At 41.0% G+C, this 22,691-nt stretch overlaps 1 protein-coding gene across 2 annotated transcripts in view; it reads right to left on the bottom strand.

The window, feature by feature from the left end:
• Positions 1-22,691, bottom strand: part of SYT1 (synaptotagmin 1) — a 357,183-nt gene that overhangs the window by 85,574 nt on the left and 248,918 nt on the right. For both annotated transcript variants that reach the window (XM_075150488.1, XM_075150480.1), the window contains exon 5: positions 10,063-10,247. In XM_075150488.1, the coding sequence (XP_075006589.1) occupies positions 10,063-10,247 (185 nt within the window). The remainder of the gene's footprint in view (positions 1-10,062; positions 10,248-22,691) is intronic.

Here is a 22,691-nt window from a genome sequence, read left to right as displayed (position 1 = left end):
AATGCTTTTTCTGTGAAATACGCAACATAGAAATGCATTATTACATTGTGCTGGAGACCAGATTTATCTTTTCTAATTTGGGATGACTGTGAATTTCACTTAAGCGGTTTCTTCATTTCTGCATAACATATGCAGAAACACACAACAATGAAACCTCTATATCCTCTGTATCCTCTCACATGTGTGTAAGTATCTGAAAAACATAGGCTTATATGTAAGCAGGTGTAGGAATGCACAAAAAAAGTGTTAATCCAATACAACCATTACAAGGTGATACATCCACATCTAATGAAATCAGCAAGTGGGAAAAGTTACTTTGTGCCAGGGACCTTAACAGAGCCACACAATATACAATGTATGTTTTCTTAGACCTGGAAGACAAAGTGAATTTTTGAGCAACCTCTCATTTAATCCATATTTGAATGAGCTCTGTAACTAGTTCTAACCAAGGATGCAGACATAAATCTACGTATGGCACTAGGATTTTCTTTCCTGTGCCTTGTTTAGTTAATCGTTTTCAAGCTCATCTACTCTGCCGTGGTTCCTACAACAAACAGAGCTAAATTACAGCAATCTGGGATCCCCAGTTCAATCTGCTGGTTGTTTCTTCACTTCCGTAACATAATTAAGAGTGGTTTTACAGTCTCCTCTTTTCTTCAGGGTTCTTAAAGAAAATGTTTAATTTTCAATTTTTTTGTAGTTGCATCTTTTGCACAAAAAGAGGGAAAAAACCCAAAACTGCCTGTAATTGCAGTTCTGCAAACTCCACACCTTGCAGTGGGGTTCCACATTTCCTGGGCTTCCTCCCCCTCCCATTCCCCCAGCCGACAAAAGCCCCTCCCCAGTGACGCTGCCCTCCTGACACTGCAAACATCCCTTGCTTCCAGCTCAGTTCCACCAAAAGCCCTGCACCCTGTCTCTGGGTTTACCCCACTACCTCCACCACAAACCACAAGAGAGATTCCAGGGATTAAAAGAGCTTTATGTACACTTTCATTTAATCCCTCCCAAAACTACGTGTAGAAATCAAGGGGGTCTGCAAGGGATTTAGCCCAGTTGGTCTGCAGGTTGCTTCCAGATTCCACGTGTGCAGAAGCCCCAGGAAAGCAAACTGACATGAGGCTCAGGTAACAAAGCTGCTGGGGGGGCAAGGGTACTTCCTTGCCCCCTGTACAGCGAGGCAGAGGCTACAATCAGGTCCGTGTCACCAGGAGGATGCAAAGACCCATGAAGGTGTATTCTGGTCTTTGATTCAGGTCTCAGTTATCTTCATGTTTCATTGCTAACACCTAGTTCATGTCACAAGCTATTTAGGACTGCAAGCAAAGTGCCTTTCACTGTCGTATGTAAAAAACCACTTTCATTAACAGAGCTTTTAGGGTTCCTTCCATTCACGGGGTGGCCTATGGCCTCACTTTTAAGGAAACAAGTTACCAGTAAGCAAGAAGGAGAGACATTAAGAAGGAAAACATCACGCTGACTGCAGCCTGTAAGTTTATCTGCTGCGCAGTGCATGCTGCTGTCCCGACTTCCATCTCCCCCCGCCCCATCAATCACTCCTTGTGTTCACATGGTGAAGGGGATATTTTTTTAATGTGTGAATGATGCCCAGTCCTCAGGCTTGTGCAATGCCTGCTGAGCTGAATGGAAGAAAACAATATCATTTTGTAGCAAGAATGCTCTGTGCCATGTCCAACAATGAATTTATCAGAAAGGCAATTTTTCCTCCACACCTAGGAATGGCTGCATTTCCTCTAACGGTGGTGCACCTCTTATCAATTTCTTTCACTTTCAAGAACACCATAATTCTGACCTGGCCAATGTTGATCCCAGGGGAAAAGAAAAGCCTTTAAAAATTCCTGGCTGATTCCCTATCACAAAGCAGAAAAGCCTGCAATTGTAGCACATTCTCTATCAGAGCCCCTCAGAAGGAAAGGCAACATTTCATTCATTCAGCATCTGCTTTCTCTCCATGAATTAATTTAAAGAGCATGTTGCGCATGGGTTTCCAGTGGCTGAGCCAGGCTTTGGTCATTGTGAAATCTACTTTGCCATTACTGCTGTAAGAGTGTTGGCCTCACACACCAGCAGTGGGCCACACCGATGCACAGAACGAGCAAGACCCTGCTGTGTTCAGCATGCGATGCCTTGACATTACTTCCTTGCTTGTTATCCAGGTTTTAAACGGTCTGTTGGGTTATTCAGAAGGCTTTCTCTCTTTAGGAGCTCTATGACATGAGGTCATCACGTTCAGCTTAAGAGCTCGCTGAATTGTCTGGGTACTAAAATACCAACTTACTCTGGTGCAACAGAAGAATACAGAAAATGCTGGAGGTGTTCAATGTAAAATATGAATACATACATGCATGTTAAGTCCCCAAATCAACCTGTTTTTCTTGCAGCCAGTGTTTATTTGCTGAAAAAAGTTGCAGCTGATCTCAGCCTGGGGGCCTGTTTTGGAAGTTCACCCTGTTGGTCAGGGCTCTGCTTTGAACGCAGGGCCCATGTGCATGAACTAAAAGAAGTAAGCACTCCTGCAAGCACGCTGGCGTGCTCTGCCCCCACTTCCCATATGGCAGTGCTTGGTTGTGCTAAGCAGCAGGCTGTGAGTAGGAGGCAGCTTTAGGCTGCTTGGCCAGTGCGTGCTGCTCAATCAATTGTTCTTCATCCTCCCCAAATGAATGGCAGCCGGCCAGATGGAAGCACGCTTTGGGACAGAGCTGGCTCCTCGACATGGGAGGACCACTCCAAGTACTACATTTATTTCTGTGGGAAAAATTTGTCATACTATATAATTAGGACTACATCTATTTAACAGTGAAAATTAACCTAAATATAGCCAGACATGATTTATTGGGTGCCACATTGATCTATGTAGAAAAAGTTGGCAAAGACCTGTTATTTTGGCTCAGTTGCTTAAAAAGAGCTAAGATCATCCTCTGACCATCCTCTAAATAGGACTTTATCCAGTATCTGATATTCTCATGCTGGAAGGTTATTTTGCCATTCATATTTATTATTCATCATTTTGTAAAGAATAAATGCCTTTGCTTAAAAAGTAAACAATTAAATATTCCCAATGGGGTTTGAAATGTATACCTCATTGATATGAACTGCTGTTCCTGTTGTAGGTTATTCATACCCACTAACTTCAGGCACTTAGTGTAAGAGTTTAGCTCTCCATATAATCAGTGGATACAGGTAAATGTCTCGAGAGTGTGATTCAAATCACTTAATTTAGGAAATAATTGCATACTTCCTAGACACCACTCATTAGGAACCTGCAGATTCTGGTCTTGAATAACGAATTCAAACTTTGGTCTGTTAATCAAGAGAACGTAAGAAAGAAACGTCCTTGACAACGGAAGCTTCCAGTGGCAAGACCTTCAGTATAGAAAACAAGACACGTCAGAAATGAGTAGGATCTGTATCTTCACATCATCCTAACAGTACAATAGGTTACAATAAAAGTAATAAATGAATTATTTAACAGGAAAAATATTTTTAAAAGAGGAGGAAAAAGACACTCAGGAAGCATGCAAAGCAAGCTCCTATGTCTTCTTGGGAGTGACTGAGAAGAAGAGACAGGAATGCAAATAAGCCCAGCCTTGTGGCTCACAGCTGTTGCTTTCATATTTTCAGGGTTCTGAAGTCTAATATAAATCTAAGTTACAAAAGAGTTTTGCGGAAAACCCTGCAGAACACAAACACTCATCTATAACATCGTATCTTCATAAACATGTCATTTTCACATTTTTCAGGAAGTTTTATGCACCCTGCACAGTTGCCTTCTGAGGCAGGTGGAAGAGCAGAACAACTGGTCAAGCCTGAGGTTGAATTAATGTACAAATGGGACTCAGTCAATCCATTTTGACTGCCACAGTATACTTATTGGGCTTGTTTTATAAGAAAGACGTGTCCCCATTGTTTCTGACTAATTTTCTAAACTGCAATGTCTTTGCAGCACATGCTGTCTTTCTGAGTGTGAATTAGGATGTCTCACTGCATTGTGGATAAGCCACGGCGAGCATTAATGTCACCATGGGCTGAAGATGCCAACAAATGGGAATTGGCATGCTGAGACCAAGACAGGTGGCACCGTGGAATAAATACACTCACTATTCTCTAGGCATTCAACTGGGAAAACAAACAAGCACACAAGCAAACACTGCAGAAGAAAAGACCACTGCCAGCAACAGAGCTCCTCTCCCTCAAAAGATCCTCTTGGATTATTTCTGGCAATAAAGGCTCGGGTTCCTTTGCGTGAAATCCAGGCTCTCTGGATGTCAGTGTGGATTTTACTGACTTCATTTTGGCTGTCTTCATGCTGCCAGGTCAACACACACTACTTTGAAATATTTCAGGGCACTTAACATTAAAAAGCTTGTTCAGTATTTTGTCTCCATGAGGGCAAGGGTGTTTACTGTTCAACAACTAAAATCATAAGGTGAAATAGTCTAAGAAAACCATTATGTGTTGAAGTTCGGTTAGGTGCAATTGCAGCTCTCAATATCATGTTACTTTATAATGCCCTGGAGTTTCACTGCTGTTAGTACATGAACATTAATCAGAATATTCTGATTAAATTAATACATAACCCTGATGTAAAAGGAAGGCCTATGTAAAGGAAAAACTAACATACAAAGAAGTCACGTGGCTTACTGAAGGCCACAGTAAGTCAGCAGCAGAGCCAAGAATATACTCCTCATACTCTAGGGTGTAGTACATATACCTGATCCCAAATCTCCTCTTTCACCTAACAGACATATTCACTGTAAGCCAAAAATCTTTCACTAGTGACAGGGTTTTAGCCTGATGCAACGAGAAAGGACTGAGCTATTAAATCTCCTTCTCCACAAATGCTTTGTGACCTAATAAAATGTTCAGACCACCACAACAATTATTCTCCAAGCAATAAGGCTAAATTTTAGTAATTTTTCAGTGCTGCTGTTCATAACTGGAATGATCACGTCTATTCCTTTCCTCAGCCCACAGGCTGAGCTTAAGCAAGAATTTTGTTGTACCAATGCATTAAATTCAGACCCAATAAATCAGCAGCTATTATAGTGTCTCTGGACCTGGGTGTTTGGGGGCCTTTTTTTCCCTAAAGAAAAAAGTAGTGGGAGCCACCAGTCTCTGCATGGCAGAGACTGGAGAGTTATAAAGATGAAAACTGTGATGGGAAGATCTCATAAAAACACTGGTGCTAGTTGTCGTTCAGCTGCACCAACAGAAATCTGGAGTAAGACCACTTAAAAGAGTTTGGTATGGAGCATTAAGAACTTAAAGCGTGGGCACTGTACTGAGATGATGCGCGAGCCCACAGCAAGTTTCATGAGGTACCAATCATTTTAGCAACACTTAGAAACTAAGACATTAAATATACATACTGCTTTCATCTACTTTTGATATGGTGACATTTACACAAAAAGGAAATAAAATTAGCAAGTTATTTTTATGTGCCGATCAATTTTAAACTTGAGCTTTCTAGTACAGTTTGACTTAATATTTTAACTACAGAAAGAATGACAACCTCTTTTCTTTTGCCCTCCTCTAGCCTCCCCCAAATATATACCCAACCAAAAAAATAACCAATCAATTTAGTTCAGCCTCTTGATGTGTGTATCAAAGCTTCTACATATAAATCTCAGCTGAGGAGCCAGAGCTATCAGAAGACTATATGTATCAGAGCTTTAGACTAGGTGAGTCCAAATAGCAAAATAAACCTACCGCAAGTGACAATCCAGAACAGTCATGAGACACAACATAGACAAGGAGGACATAGAAGGAAGAAATAAAAATTAAAACATCCACACACAAACATTAGTAAAAACCATGGAGAAATGACCTTTTTACAGTAATACATTCATTAACAATTTGCCTCCTGTAGAAGGAATCTAATCCTCCCAGTGGCCCATGGTGGAGTTTTATACTCTACTTGAAAAAGTAAGCATTGCCTGCAATGGGAACAGGTTTCAAGACTGAAAACCTAATCTTATTTTCAACCCATCTCCCACTTCACCTCAACTACATTTGCTCATAATCTATACTATTTCATAAACAGTTTCTCATTTGAAGTTGTGTTCAGGGAAGTGGACATTTTGATGCACAAATATTCTAACAGAGACCAAAATTTTATTCCACTTTCTGTAATATCTAGCTATCGTCTGTGACTATTGAGCTGACTCAGTCTCTGTGTCAAAAGGATCTTTAACTATGTCAAGCTATATGGCTCTATAATGATTTGGCACGGATGTGCAGGTCAGCATAGTACGTGTAGGTCAGACGTTCTCTTTGACAAACAAAACCAGCCTAAGATGGAAATCATATTTCCAGAAGCTGATACTTCCAATTTACCAAATGCTACTCCCTTTCAAGTTTTGTGTGCCTAGGGAACTAGGACCTTGCAAGATGCCAAGTGCATATCAACTGCTATTATGCGCTCTCAGCTGAAGGCAGAAGGTAATTAGCACTTGCAGGTTCAGGCCTAACAATGACTGAACTAAGCTTTTTGGTTTTTTGACAACATTTCAGATCTTTGGTACTGTATGTTGCCCTTTATAATGGCATTAGATTCACATCTTGATATTCGATTTTTTTTTTAATATTAAAATTTGCTTCTTTAAAGAGCTAAAAGGCATTCTTGTTTTCCCCCTTTCTGTTTTATGCCAGAGCCCTTAAGTGGTTCAATTCTCTTTACTGAAATACTCTACATTTAGCATTGCATTAAGTTCAGCTAGGTATATTAAAATTTGCACTGATAATTCAAGATTAAACTGTTAGAATAAACAATCAGTCATACTGAAAAGAAAAAAAAGACAGCTAAAATTTCACAAATTAGAAATTAAGTTGGTAAAAGTTATTGAATGCCAAGGACTTAAAATCTGTACACTATCAGACTGCTAGGTATGAATTTAAGGGGCTAATTTAAGCAGCCTGGTTTTGACATCCCAGACAGTGAAGAGGAAGCTTGGCTGGAGATTTGGTGATGCATCCACTCATTAAAGGTCTGACATTTACATCAACTGAGAAACTACCCTCCTGAGGTTTAACTGTGCAAAACAAAACATATTGGTTAAATCCCAAAATATTTGGGCAAAAGTATGTTTAAATAACTATACTGAGTATTTTGAATGGAGTCATCTTAAAATACCTATCTGTGCCACATTTGAGCTCTTTTTGTAGACAGGAGATGCATGATTCAGCTTTTCATCAAATTTTCCCATGAAAAACATAGAAATGAAACTCAATATTAATTACATAATGTAATTTTGCATTTAAAATATTTATTTTCCAAGAATCCATTCATCTAGGTCATTCATCCAGGTCCTAATGAATATAATTAAAAACACTTAATAATATACTGTAAATACAACAATGGCCTTACACGATATGGAACAAATTCCACATAAATATCAATCAACAAATTGCACATTATTTGTCCTACAACAAAGTATTAGGCTTGTTATCATTAGTAGAACATAACAAACATCTCAAGGAATTTTTCCATAAGCATAATCAAAACAGTTTTTCCAAATTATTCTTGGTTCAATGGGAGGAGTTGGCTAACAGTAGCCCAGGGTAACCCAACAATTGATGATCTGATTTTCCATGCATTGCTGAGGGGGAAATATCTTACAATTACTTAGTATTAATAGCCCAGAACAAAGTCTATAAATCAAATACAGGGAATCTACGAATGCTAAATCAAAGTGCTTAAAGAAAAGGGGTTTGTTTCGCATTCATCATATGGAGAAAAACAAAATCAGCATAAAATCTTTTTCAAGGGAGAACTCAAAATTTCTGCTCTGTTGTCTTTTGAGCTCGGCCTCACTAATCTTCCTAACCTTGGAATAGCTGCATCTACATTAGTGATTTTGTGTACTGACGAGGTTGTTTTCAGGTGTGAATTTGTCTTGTGTCATGCACTCCAGTACACCAGTGTGGCACATGAAGCATCTTCTCTCCAGGTGGAACCAAGGTGGAAGCTGCACACCAGGGCACTATCTAAAGTGCTCCACTTGCAATGTGGATGCGAGGGTCTCCAGCTGTTTGCTCTTTGTGCCTGTGTAGGATGCTTTTAGTTGCGGTAAGGCAGTCTGGGATGGCTGTAGAGAAATCTGCTTTGTATTGCCTACTAGCATGTAGACACATGAGTACACCAAAGATGGGCAACTGGTGTGAACTTCAGCACGCAATGTGTACTTATGGTCTGAGAACCAAAACAGATTGTGTCAGACCAAGCCTCACTCTTTCCTTCATCACTCACCTGATGACAGTGTGTAGAGTGGTCACTATAAAATGTTGAGACACACAGCTTGAAAATAGCGACTCTTGCCAAGGCTTACTTTATTGGTGCAGTGTACAGACTAGAAAAGTTAACTGCTGTCTAATGAATCAACATTTTAGTAGTGGCTACTGCAACTGAGTAGCATGAGCAGGAATAGAACAACTGGATCTTCAGTTATTTTGTTTCCACACTGTCTACTGAGGAAGAACAACAAAAACTGTCCTCTTGTCTGATAATGGAAACTGGAAATAGCTCTGATAGCTCTGTACCTTTGAAGCTTATCCATTATTTTCCTCCCCTTATCTGAGCTCCTTTTAGACTCCACTCCTGTGATCCAGTTGCAGCTAGTCATCAGACTTGTAAGGCTTCCTCATCCACTCTCCTGATTTTGCTCTTCCCCTATCAACCTTATATGCCTGGAGAAGCATGCTAACCTGTCCCAGGACTCTTAAGAGTGGCTGATGAGCCACACTGGTGGCTGCTCCATGACTGTACAGTGGCATCTCACCACTTGTTCTAGACTGCTCCATGGGCCTCTTAGCTACTGTGCTTTAGGCTTCTCTTCTTGGATCTTGTTCCTCAGGTTCCCAGCTTCGGCTTGTACTTCTAATGAACCTGCCTTCAGCCCAGCTTTCTTCTACACTAGATCCCAACTTGTGGAAGGAACTGCTCATTCCTGACCGTGCTTTTATCCTCTCTCTTTGGCTAGATAAGTGCTCCTGGACTGTTCTGGCTCAACCTCACCAGGGGTCTTGGGAGCACAGGCTTGACCATGCAGTATCTTCACAGTTATTGGCTCCTACCAAAGAGGTTTTGCAAAGCAATTCTCTAAATCTCTTCAGTACTTTCCTTTTGAAAAATACAGCCCTTTTTCTTCTTAGCTTAGGAAATCTCGCAACGCAGTGAGGACACATGGATACTTCACATTTATTTCCCCATTCTTCTGCTTATTCTCAACGGTTTGCTCCAGGAATGGCAGTACTAAAACCCTGTTAAAAAAAGCTTTATTTTCTTTCAGGAACATATTAGTCAAATCTATGGCCCTGAGGATTATGTCCTGCAACCTTCTGCTTCTCTTGCATGAAGCAGATCTGAAGGAGAAGTTTTTCTGCCCTTACGAAAATGATGCTGCTCGTTATGCTAATCTTTTCCTCAAGTTACTCAGCTGACTTACAGCTACAAGTATGGCCTGTTATCTTTAATATCCTCCTCTCTAGTACAAAATGAATTCTCCCAACATCATTGTGTTGAATGCCCCTGTGCTCTTCCTTTTTGGTTGTTTTCCCTTGTTTCTATGCTTCTCATTTTTTCTTCTATACTGTTGTTTCTTTCTCTGCTGAACTTTTGCTTTTGTGTAAAAAGAGATTTAGGGTTCAGAGCTACTTTTACTTATCATGTAAGCTCAGAAATACTGCTAGAAAGATATACAAACACTGTACTAGGTCCTGGTCAAATTCTTGGAAAAGGACAGTGAAAATTGCACACATTTGCTTTATATTTGGGACAACCAAGATACTCTCAATAAACTTGCCCCTTCCAGATGAGTCATTGTATACCTGCTCATTTTTTTTTAGCAGAGCAGGGAAATTGGCTGACTGCTTTATCAGTGATGCCACACCCAGATTCATCTTTTGTGATACCAAGAAGATGCTGCCAATCAGTCCCCTCTTCACAGAGCCACTACTGAGGCAACAAGCAGAAATTTTGTAGACACATCAAACAGAAACCTTCAAATGCAACTCAAGAGTTCAAGAAAAGGAGAGGTACTTTACCTGATCTTTCATGGTTTTCCCTAAATCTTTAACATCTTTCATGTTAATAGCGTTCTTCCCTCCCTTCTCCTTTCCCTTCTTCTTGTTCTTCTTTTTGAACAAGCATTTCTTACAGAGACAAAAGCAGCAGGTAAGGATTAATAGGACTGCAACTATGGCTATGGCTATTAAGGCCCAAGGTGGCACTGGAAGAGAAAAAGAAAAACACACAAAAAGAAGGTGGTAAACTGTTAGTAGGGTTAAATTTAGAAACAAGCACATTTCTCTCACAGCTAAGCCTTTTTCAATGAAAATGCCTTGCAGAAATACCTGAAATCCTTTCTAAAATATCCTGTCACCATTTGTATATTTCTCCCAACCGAACATTTGCACACATAATGCCAATTTAACACATCTATCTATATATATGCCTGGTGACACATATCAAACTCACTTGCAGCTATTTTGATTAATCAACCATCTGAAAACAATATGTCCAAAATATTTACACTGTGCAAATCTGTAAAATGCTCGGCACATTTAGGCAATTACTTGCTTCTTTCTTTAATCATCTCCCCAACCCACCTGGCATTGTGGCTGAATCGGGTGGAACTGACTGGGAATTTCCAGAATGGCATCCGATCCAAGCAGTCAGTTTTAATGAACAGCCCTTCTCTGCCCTTAGACTCGCAAGAGTCCTCACAACAGATGCAGGTCAAGGTCACCAGTAAAGACTGACCAAGGACAAAGGACTGCCCAATCCAAGGGCATCTGCCCTATTAGTTATCGTGCCCTAATGCTAGCAAAGTTTCAGTACATAGCTATATTCTCACCTATACTTTACTACAAAGAAAAGCGTATGTTCCATTTATTCATTCAGTCCAGGATGCTGGACATGGCTGAAGCATGAATAAGTAACAGAGAACACTTACTACGATAAAATGGTCTTGTTAAAGATCAGAATTTTTGGAAAAAAGGAATTAAGATGACACCCAAACACAAGTAGTCCAGAAGGGAATTATCTTCATACAAATCAGCTAATGACCACTGATCCCCACATTTAACCAGAACGCCTGACAAAATTTTAAATCTTGTAAACTGTCATTTTCTAAAAATCTTGAAATGCACTCAGTCTATCAGGTCTGCAAGATACTCTCTCAGTGCATTACCTAAAGGTCTCTAACATGATACAGAGCAACTGTTCGCGTCAGAGAATCACAAAAGGGAATGGACAGTATAAATAGAGAAAATTAATTGCTTAAAGGAGCTAAGCAGAGTGTGAAGCATGGTCACAGGAACTTCCACTACAAATTACCTGTTCAGGAAGAGGACAGAGCACCTGCACCTTCCTTACTCTAAACTTAATGACCATTTTTCCTAACTTTTATTCCAATGTCCTTGGTGACAGATACAAAGATAATGCAGAAGAATAGTTAAACAATAATTTCTATAATACTTTTGTGCCTCCAAATGTTCTCCAATGCAGCTGCTATAAAAGGGAAGCTGTACCATATGTAGCACAAATGAGAACTGATTACTAAACAAATGAATGTTAAAAGATAAACAGTGAACAGATTAACAGCTGTTTATGGGATGTATTTTATGGAGTCAGCAGCAGCAATTCTGCAGTTAAAATTGCATTAGATCTGCACTTATCACAACTTAAAATCTGTATTTCATGCATTAATGATTTCATTTTGTCTTCAAATCTGGTGTGGTAACACTTTGTAGCACAACTGATTCTCCTACAAATTTTTTTTTTTTTTCATCCAGCACTCACAAATGTAAAACCATCACCTTTCACAGGCAATGTGTGCTCTTCTCAAATTCTAAACTTCACATGTGTACTTAGTCTGTTAGATACTTAGCATCTGAAATGGTATTTACATAACACTATACTTTTTATCTGAGCTAATCTACAGGAGTTATGTCAATATGAAATGAATGCCTTCAGCTATTTGTTTTGCTGCCTTGTCAGCAGTGCTCGAAGCAGGATGCCAGCGAATATGGGGAGCAGCAAGAATACGGGATGGGGTTCTGCCAGCAGGATGGCACTGTGGGAGGAAAGAGAGGAGGGACACATCAAATGCGGGTAAGCTGGGAGAACCAAGGAATTGAGGAAATAAGGAATGTGGGCGTTAATAGGAGATATACATAATGCATCCTACAGATGAAAAAGCTTGTGTAGGTAGTGAAGTCAGGTGCCTTTGTGCTGAAACTGTTGTGTAAAGTGGTATTCTGGCACTGCTGCCTCAGTTCTTTGGAGCATGAACAATGTAGGGTGCCTTGGGGAGCATTTGAAACACTTGCAGATACCTCAGCTTCTTTTTTATAATGCATTGTCTGCTCTCATCTGTTTGTAATTTAATTTCACCCAATAGCTCTTGTGATGCAATTAAATGATCATCAAATTAATATCTGAGACACCAAGAATTATGCAGAATTCCTTATTTATCTCTTCAAAGAAAATACTCTTCCTTTTTTATTAAACAAAGCATAAGCAATAAAGGAAAAAAATTGGGCATTTCCAAAACAACTTCAACATTCAAGTCTGAAAAAGCAAAAAGGAATGGATTTTTTTCTCCTAATAAAAGTGTACTATCTCTGTCAAGGAGATGGCTCATCCAAACATTGCCATTGACAGAGACTGCCCAATCAATGGATGTAAATGTTAGATTTAAGACAAGTGAAACATACAGTTATCATTGGCTTTGAAGCGATGTTTGTTTCCTTTCAAAAGCATTATTTAAATAATTTTAAATGTTAATCATTTTACATAATACAGACAGATTTTTCAAAATTGCTAAAGACTTTGAGAGTTTTCATATCTGTGCTCCCTAATTCATGATGCTGCCAGAGGAGCTTGAATTCCAGAAAAAGATGAGGTTTTAAAAATTAGTTTTCTATAAAGTCATCTCAAGGTGGACAGGCCAGAATGAAATGACTGAAGACACTAGTCACTTTGGAAGACTCAAGTCTACAGCCTTTAATTTTTCAGCCTTTTTACCAACTGTGAATATTATCTATAAAAACCTTACCAACAGTATAGGAACTTTTTTGGTTTTGCACAGTGGCTTACTTTGGAGATTCATATTGGTTAATTCCAGTTGGACTTTACCTACACTTATGCAAGATTTTCAAAGAATTTCATTTTTCCGGTGTTTAAATGGACAACAAAGGGAATCTACCGTTTGAAGACTACCTCCATCTACATTAAACCAGTTTGATCAGGTTTGGTAGCGCAGTTTGAAACCTCAGGAGGTCTGGAGGATCAGGACATGATCCATTGAACAAAAGACCTCTGGCAGATGAAGCAGGGTGGATGACATGAAAAACGCAGATCCTGACCACACAGCCGAGTGTCAAGGAGCCAGAAGCTTCTTGTACAACTTGTCTTACCCAGTGCCTGCACAAGGGGGTGCTTTGAAACAGGCAATACTTACCTATGCAATCAAGGAAAAGCTATTGGTTTAAGGATAATTAATATGTGTGTAAACTTTCTGGTATTTCAGTGCTACTTTCTTTGTTCTGCTCCTGTGGACAAATACAGAATACTTATTTTGAAGAAGCTGTCATGAATTGCTACGTGATTCGGTGATTCTACAGAGCTCTTAAAGACAAATCTCTAGGAGGGGATCCGCTGAGTAGCGTAGTTAGTAACTAAGGTCTTGAATTAGTCTTACTGATCTCATCCAAATACGGTGGGCTCTAGGACTTTACTCAGAAATGCAGGAATGAAGCCTATCTGTAAAAGGAGAGTGTAGAGAAAATGAAACGCATGGGTTACTCCTGAGCAATAGCAGGGCACTGAAAAGAGTAAACTCTAGGATTGTGTTGATAATCGAGGCATTTTGGGTACCGATTTTGCATCCTTCACTCATGCTGAACATCAGTCAGACACGGATGCAGCTAAAGGAGTTGTGAGCTCTCTCATTCCTCTCTGTTGCTTCCTTCTACTAATGCCAGCCAGGGTTGTGTGCGTATTTGATGCATTTGTAGCATTTCACAAATACGGCAGCTGTGATGCATTTACATTATCATTTTAGTTTGGGCTTAGGAGTGCATTTATGAGGCATATCTCCAGACCATACTCTTATACCATGCTTGGACTCACGGTATGTAGTGATCTGGGAGGGCACGATGGACCGAATGGGAATATACGCTCCCAGAGCTCACCTAACGGTTCTCCAACTGCAACTTGGCCCACGGGAGCAAACCTAAACTGAACCATTACCCCCACAAAGTTTGCAGTGTGGGGCTGGGTCCTTGGGACCGACTACTTCACTCCACTGATTTGCTTCTACTGTGCTGCACTAAATACAACTTGTGTCCCAACCTGTCATTAATTCTTGTTTCACTGAATATGCTAGATTCAAAGGAAAGATGTATTACTGAGTTATTCAATTTAAGAGCTACAAATTATGTCCTTTATAGAAAGATATCCTTACTTGGCCTTACACAAAATGCTTGGAGAAGTACAGGCCTTGGGTCTAAAACTGACATTCCCGTTAGACGATCTAAAATTACCAAATGCCTCGGAGGACATTTGACTCCAGACGAAATACAGTAAGAGGGAAGTCACAAAACGTGTAACAGCATCAAAGTGCTACAGTCTGTTAAAGAGAATAAAATCCTCCATCCTAATAATTTTCTTCCCTTTCTGTGTGCAATGTCAGAGGAAACTTTATTAACTTAGAACCCAAAGAGAGGGAAGGTCACGGAAGAACTGAAGAGAGGAGCTGAATTAAAAAGTGAAGACTTCCATACCAAAAATGCTGTCCACTGACAACTCCCAATTAAGCAATTAAGCAGCCCCATTTAAACTGTGACAGCAAAGGACTACCAGATGATGGCAGCTTCCATATTATTCCGCAAAGGAGACCCACGGCATGTCGGAATTGATAAATATTAATAATCTATGTTTCAGAGGGGGCACAATACTTAGCAGGAAGCTGCTACTGCCCAATAGTTGTATGTGAAGCGCATTGCATTAATCTAAAGCTCTGGTAGCCTGAACATGAGAGCAGCGGCAGTTTTCATTTACTAAACCATACTTTTATCTTAGCTTTTTGCACTTACAGCTTCTAATCAGGAAGCAAACCCCACATATAGCCATATTCAGACTTTCTGTATAGAAACTCCGCAGGGGCCACATTCTGGGAATCAATTTGACTTTCATTAGAAGTTACTTAAAGGAAAAGAAAATGTACTGAGAGCAAGGACCCAGGTAATAGATACCACTATTCACAGCAGAAGGAATACAAAGGTGATCAATGCAAAGAAAAGAAAATGCTGATATGTGGTAAAATGACTTGTAAAAGAGGAAGATAAAAACTGCAAATACATACTTACAAATACTAATGATCTAAATACTAGCCTTCAGGCTTATACAGCTACATTTCCACCCTAAACACTCTTATGTATGATCCCTTGCTTTAATTGCATATTTGCAAAATATTATTTTCACTTTCTTACATTTACCACAGATTTTTTATGTCGTTCAAGTTAATGATGCTATCTTTGACCCACCACTAGAAGGAACCATTACTAAATACCTTAACGAATGCTCTCACGCTGACATTTTCCCCCCCTTCTCTATTTTTTGAGCATGTGCAGTTGCATACGACTATCTTTATGAATAGTTTATGGAAGTTACTGAAGCTTTACCTGAGCTAAGAGGTGTGTTTTGATGGTGAAAGTTCCCCACAAGCAAAACAGTCTGTGAAAGTGCACTGATCAGATGGGCTTCACCCATTGAATATACTCCTGCCTATAGCTTCTTTGTTAGACATTATCATGCAAAATTATGCAAATTTCGTATGACTGAACATTCCAGTCTTTGCAAATAAAGTGACATTGAATTTAGCAGTAATCCTAGATAGGGCTACAAATTTAGCCAAGGTGCTTGGGCTGCTTGAGAACCTGATATGCCTACTGCATGCTCCCAAAGCTGGAAGTCAAAATGCATAAAATGACTAAAATATTTACCTGAAGGTGAACCCACATCTGGAATTTGCAGGTCATTTATGTTTATTATTACTGGTATTAATTCACCTTTTAGGGCATGTGATAGGTTCTCTGTCACAGTAAAACACATCTACCCAACAGCGTATCTTCTTTCTGCAGAGCAGAACTATTTCTGTCTCTTTTGCTCTCTCTCCTTCTTTCCAACGTGTTTTGCCCCCTCTCTCCCCCACCTCCTCACTGCTTAGTCTCATCAGCTCCTTTGCCCCTCGTCTCTCGAGACATGTGGGGAGAAGGCAAGGCAGGGGAGCTTCCAGGTGAGACGGGATGGTGAGGCAGCCAGAGCGAGGAAGCGAAGCTCTCCTTCTTGAAGGAAGTACCTCAGAGAGAACGCAAAGGCCTTCAAGCTCAAGTGTCAGGTTTCATCTGTATAAATACTAAAATGAAAATAGCTCCTCTGTTAACCTGCCCATTCCCCCCCAAATCAAAATGAAACAGAATATGAGCAAAAGACTTAACACAAATCTCCCCTCTGCTGGCTGTGTCACTGCCAGCCAGGGCTGCTCTCTTGGGCTCATTTTCACCTCAATCACCGTTGCACAGCTTCCTTGGTGGCCACATGGCTCCTCGGGAAGGTCCCTTCTGTGGTCTCTGGTGCCCGGCTGCCCTTCCCAGCAGTGCCCTGCTTCTGCAGGTCTGCCGGCTCTCCTCTCACAGCTTCCTGCCTCCTGCCTGCTCCTGCCTCCCCCCTCCTCCAGCAAATACAGCTTCCATTGCCCTCTATGAAAGAACGATGTTCCCCCACTTGGCAGGCAACGGCCCAGAGGAGGAACCAGCAGCCCAGCTCCCTGCTGCACAGCACGTCCCTTGTGAAGGACCGCGACGCTGGCCAGCGTGACAAATAAAACAGCCTCCCCTTTCCGGCAAAACCTGTAGGTCACTCACTACAGAAAACAGAGTAGGGAAAGGAGAGACTTCGGTGGAAGATGCTTTCTAATCAAGTAGATAATATTTTTAGACTGATGCTTCCTATCAGTTCATATATCTGCTGCCATAAAGCTTTTAAAATAAAATCAATGAATTCAGGCTCTAGATAATTGCCAGAGAAAGCACTGTGCACGCTGAGCAGCTGGGGAAGATGAAGAAAGCTGGAGCCTCCAACCAGACCTGGAAGCCAGACAGGTTTGCTGAAGGCTTTCCAAAAACTCTATGTACCAACACCAGCTGAGGCCAAATACTTTCCTGAGAAGGGACAAAACAACCCATGGGGCTAATATTCAGCTCTGACAAACAAATCTGTAGAAGCTTGAGATGACTGCTTTCCATCATGTGGACAATTGTATTTTGTGGTTAAAACACATTTCACTTTTCCTGTGACATATACAATATGTTGCAGTTCAAACTTCAATTGATAGTCTGAAGGAAAAAAAACAGTAAAAAAAGAGTCATGTAATTCCCTCTGACTTGGAACTGGAATTTTCAAAGAGACAAAATACTCCAGTCATAGCAATGCTGGGACTCAGAAATCAAGAGAATAAGACTCAAAGGTAATGAAATTGATGGGGAAAAAATCAATTATGCCTATATATATTTGATTTTCTTAGCTGATTTCATTCTTTGTATGCAATGAACACTGGTTTTGTTTTATCTTCCTTCTCAGTTTTTGGACACTTGGAAATGTCATTTGTGTCTCATTTTCAAGGTTTGCCCTGCAAATATGAGGGCCAGGGTTGTATTTCAATTTTCAAAACAGTAATCACATTTCTTGCATACCAGAATTAGTCATGCATAGTACATGTTGAATGTTGTAAGTTTCAAAACTAGGTAAAAACTCCATTGCCAAGGAAGGAAAAGCTAATTTGGCTCATTTTTTAATAAAATATTATGCAGGGGTAAAGTCCTTTAAAAAAAGCAGCTGATTTGTGATGTCTGACAAGATGAACTTACAGAAACTATATCTATCTGTAAGCCAATAGCCTGTTAACATACACAAACTTAACACTGGAATCTATTACATGATGGCTTAGGGTTTAAAGAACGATTAAAAGAATTAACAACCATTGGAGTAATACACTAAGTTCCCACTGAAAGTAATAACCAGTTTTATTCCTTACTAAGATTTAATATTCATTTAGAAGGTCTCAAATAAAAATGGCTCATACATAGCACTTTTCATCAGTAGATCACAAAGTGTCTTATAAAGGAGGTAGGTAATAATATCTGAACTGCAGAGATCCGGAGATTAATACAAACAGAATAAAATGATTTTGGTTAGCGTCATATAGAAGACACCGTGGGAGCATTGGTCTACATTGCTGACTGGTGCAGTGCACAGGAAACAACAGGGGTTTCATTTGCTGCAAGCACATTTCCAGGACCACAAGTCCCTGCTACGTCTTTGCCAGCAGCAAAGTTCCTGTCAGCTGCAGGTCCCAGGCATGCACCCGTAGGTGCTGGAGGATGCCATGCGCGTGTTGTAAGCAAACGTACCAGAGAGCAGCCTGGGGTGCGGTGTCAACCTCAGATCCCACCAGAGAAAGCACCACCCTGGGGCGCATGCACGCTGCGTGGCTCCCGGTACTCCAGAGGCAACACTACCTCACACCCAGAAGGAACCCCTCCAGCACACTAAATCCCTAGCGCCGAGCGCCCTGTGAGACACCAGAGCCAAGTATACATCAGAGGTGCCCCGGGTCCCAGCGCCAGGCCCCTCAAGGCTGTAATCTTTCCGACACATCTCACTGGCACCTCAGCTGCTGCAGCGCCCAGAGCCTCGCTGAGCCCTTAGAGCACCTCCTTCACTCTGCTTCTTCCCAAGCAGCACGTCAGAGGACCGCTTCCAGATTTTCTGCATGGCCATTTTGTACAAAACAGCGATGCTGCTGAAAAGGAGGATTGAAACACAGCATTTCCCACCTTGGTGTGGAACAGTTACTGTCAGCGGGGTAATTACTGTCCCGCGGAGAGCGTAATGACATGCCGTGCTCTGAAAATGTTCCAGGCTTGCAGAGTGTTTGGGACCTTAAAACTAAATTTTGTTTATCACCATAGAGCTGTAGCATAAACAAAGAGACTTAAGCTTCATTTGTTATGATGTGCTACTTTGATAATAATTTTTCACTTCTTATTTAAAGCTTTAAAGACAATCTTTTTTTTTTTCCTTGACTCCTGCCATTTTATTATCCAGCCAGCAGGATTGTATCTGGAGTCCATACACTCAGACAAAGCACTGAAGTATGGGACAGCACAGAGTAAATAGAATTTACTCCTCATACATACCAAACTGATGAACTTACCCATTGAAACAATCCTCCTGTTCCTCAGCCTTGTTGCCAGTTCAGATTTTCATTTGCCACCTTATTAAAGATTTTGGTGAAATTCTCAGTGAAATTTACTGTCTCTCCATGTGAACTAAGACCAAATGTCAAAATGTAAAGTATTTCTAACCTGTAAATAATCCAACCCTTTCTGTTCGTAAAAAGGATGACACCATTTCCCTTATGACTTGATCTTTTGCCTCTATCCATTACACAGCCCGGTAGAGCCGTATTATTGACTTTGAACAGATACTAAGCAGGTTCATGTATCTGGTTTTATCCAGGCCTTGAAAAGGCCTGTTTTTCCCCCTCAGATAGGTAAGATAAAGACAGGTTAAAAAGACTCATCTACAGCATAGAATGTTATATATATATGCATTGCATCTGCCATCCACTTATTAAAGAAACAGATGTATTCTGCAGTTAAGAATCGTGGGAACAGTTCATTTCTAAAATTGATTAATACTGTCAGACATAAAAGCCTTTGTTGTTGTTTCTCATTTTTTAAAATAGCTTCAACAGGAAAGCATTCGCATATTTAGGTACGGTAAGCAGTGAGAAAGGCTAATTTCTAATAGGTTTGGGAAGTTTTTCACATCTTCAATGACCAGAATGATCTAAAAAAAAATTAATTGCATAGCTGTAGTAGTGATAAATCAATTATAAAAGCAATCAAGGAGCAAACCAAAAACAATCTCCTTCTTCCAGCTAGAATTAAAGCTTTGTTTTTAAATTTTTACTGTATTGCAGTACATAGGCAGTAATTGCTCATATAAGAAACCATATTTCTTTTTGTGACAGGAATGTATCTGTAAAAGCATATTTCTTTTGCTGGGCAATAGTGTATACCCAGTGAAATCAACTGAATATCTGCATTTCCTGATCTGTTATTTTAAATGTACAGATATATCTTTGAACAAGATTCTTACATTAAATATTATCATTATTAATAGACACTCATTTGTGTGTGGGTAGTGCCTAAAGGCACCGACTCAGAAGAAATACCTCACCAGATTAGACAGTGCACACAGATGAAACGAAAAGACAGTCTCGCCTGAGAGGCTTTACAGCGTAAAGTCCCAAGCCTGTGTGGTGGGTACGTGCGCATTTTGGTCTAACTGACTGGTCACGAGAGCTGCGCCCTTGTCCAACCATCAGCCTGCGGGAATGCACCAGGCTTGTACACTACCAGATCCAGCCTGTCCAAGCACATCGCCTAGCACTCCCTTGTGCACCACCCTTGCTAAATACCCCTTCTATCACCTCAACAAGATCCTTTTAGGATCCTGTCCACCTAGGACATGAATGCCCTCTTTCTGGAGGGAACCCAGCCAGCCAGCCTGGCACTTCCATAGCTCGCCAGTGGCCAAGATTATGGCCAAGACTGAGCCCTGAAACAAAGGACACAGAAAACCAAGAGACTCTCTTAGGCCGGGACCCTCCAAAAGGAGTGCCTGAGCCGACTGTGTTATCGAGGCAATATTAGCAGTTAGCCTCAGACAAACCAGATTTCAATGGCTCTTTCTGGTCTTCCAGGTGGCAGCTTTTAATAGGAATGCCCCAATTAAAAATGCTGTACATTCAGTAACTCTTCAGGCCACAGAGTCTTGTCTGTGACCTCCACTCTTTCCCAGAAGGCATTTCCAGCACTTGAGCTCCTGAGGTACCTCAGGACTATGCTCATGTTAGAACTGATTTTGGAGACAATCCAAAATAGATCCTAAGAAGACTCTTCTGAGACAGAGAATCGGTGATAAAATACAAGAACAAACAAGCTGTCTTCAAAGTGAATAGTCATTTATGAAGCCTTCATCACTGTGTTTCTAGACCTGCAATCAAAACATGCCCACTCTGACAATGCTGATTTTGACCGAAAGCTAATAGGATTTGATTTTTTCCATAAATGGTTTTATGTCACGCACTTCCATGCTGAACCCTCAGTGTGAGATGAAATTCCCTAACCCTAGTCAGCATGACTGAAACATCCCACATGGTCTGTCACCTTTGTTTCTAGGGTGTCTGTAACACCAAGAATGGCCCTATAATACTTGTGTGCAGTGATTGGCAGGCACAACCAGCATGAGCCACGCGCATGTTCACAGAGATCATCAATAAGATACACTTTGTTGGTCCAGTGTCCTCTCTTGGATGCAAGTGGATGCTAGGATTGTTAGGTAATCCTGATCTTGGTGCGTGGCCAGCAATGCCTGATCGGGTGCACCATGTACAGGCAAGGGCTCGTACCATGTGTCAGTCGTGGAGTGCAGCAGAGCACGGTGCAGGAGTTTCAATGGTGCTATTCCACTCCCGGCTGGCTCTGCTCACCTCGGTGGGACTAAGCCAGCCTGGCTGTGGCTGTATGTGTGCATTTTTCCAAGGGACCTCAAATTGTGTATTGATTCGGTCGTGCAGGGGTACGCAGAAGAACATTCCTCGCAGGCACCTCTGTTCTTGATGCGGCACTCTGCCCAGCTCAGGAAAGGGCAGAGAGTAAACCGTCCATGCTGCAGATGTTTTGAGAACGTTATATGTGTGACACTGGTTCGTGGGATTGGGGGCATAATGGCGTGGGCTCTGCTACACGGTATATGGTGCACGCCTGGCAGCTGGGGCAGCCAGGTGAGCTGTTCTGCAGCGTGTAGTCTGCCAGACTGCCTGAGGGTGTGCGCTGAAGGACTGAATGGTCCCAGGCTTGCCCCAGGCATTCAAACTAAAATGCTTTCATGACCTCTATCTATTAAGCAGAGGTGCTGGTCAGGATATTTATACCAGCTTTGCAAATTTCAAGGGAGTAGCTATCAACAGCCCAGCTATCCCAAGCCTCATCCCAGTGCTGGGATGGAAAGAGAGACCCATTCCCACGGCACGCCCCACCTCTGCTTCAACAAGCACCAGAAAAGATAACTCCCCTCGCTTCTTCCCCGCCAAGCCAAACTTCCCAGGAAAGCACCTTGGCATGAATGTGCACAACAGCTTCTGCAGCAGTCTGCTCTGTTCCGCCAGCACATGGCTGTCGCTATAAAGATGTGTATCAGAAGATATTATAAACATACAATTTTGTGAAATCTGTATGTTATTAGATACTTACACTGCTAATACAGAAGAAAGAAACTTAATCTGATTATTCACTGACTGCACACAACTCAAGTACCTTGGACTAAATGTTGTTTTCACCTGCTATTTAAAAAACATAGCAGGCTTTGACCTTTCTCTTTTTAAGCGTTCAGTTTTATTTTAAAAGACTGAATCTAAATATGGGTTGTGCCCTTGCCCAGTATTTCGACCTCCTTTATTCTGCAAGAAGCTATCAAGGCTACAACCCACATATCAGTAGTGGCCTTTGTAGGAAGAAATCTATTTTCAAGGTAC

The sequence above is a fragment of the Calonectris borealis genome, chromosome 1, assembly GCF_964195595.1.
Source record: "Calonectris borealis chromosome 1, bCalBor7.hap1.2, whole genome shotgun sequence".
Taxonomy (NCBI): Eukaryota; Metazoa; Chordata; class Aves; order Procellariiformes; family Procellariidae; genus Calonectris; species Calonectris borealis.
The sequence above is the reverse complement of the archived record's forward strand: the minus strand, read 5'-3'. Positions and strand labels throughout refer to the sequence as shown.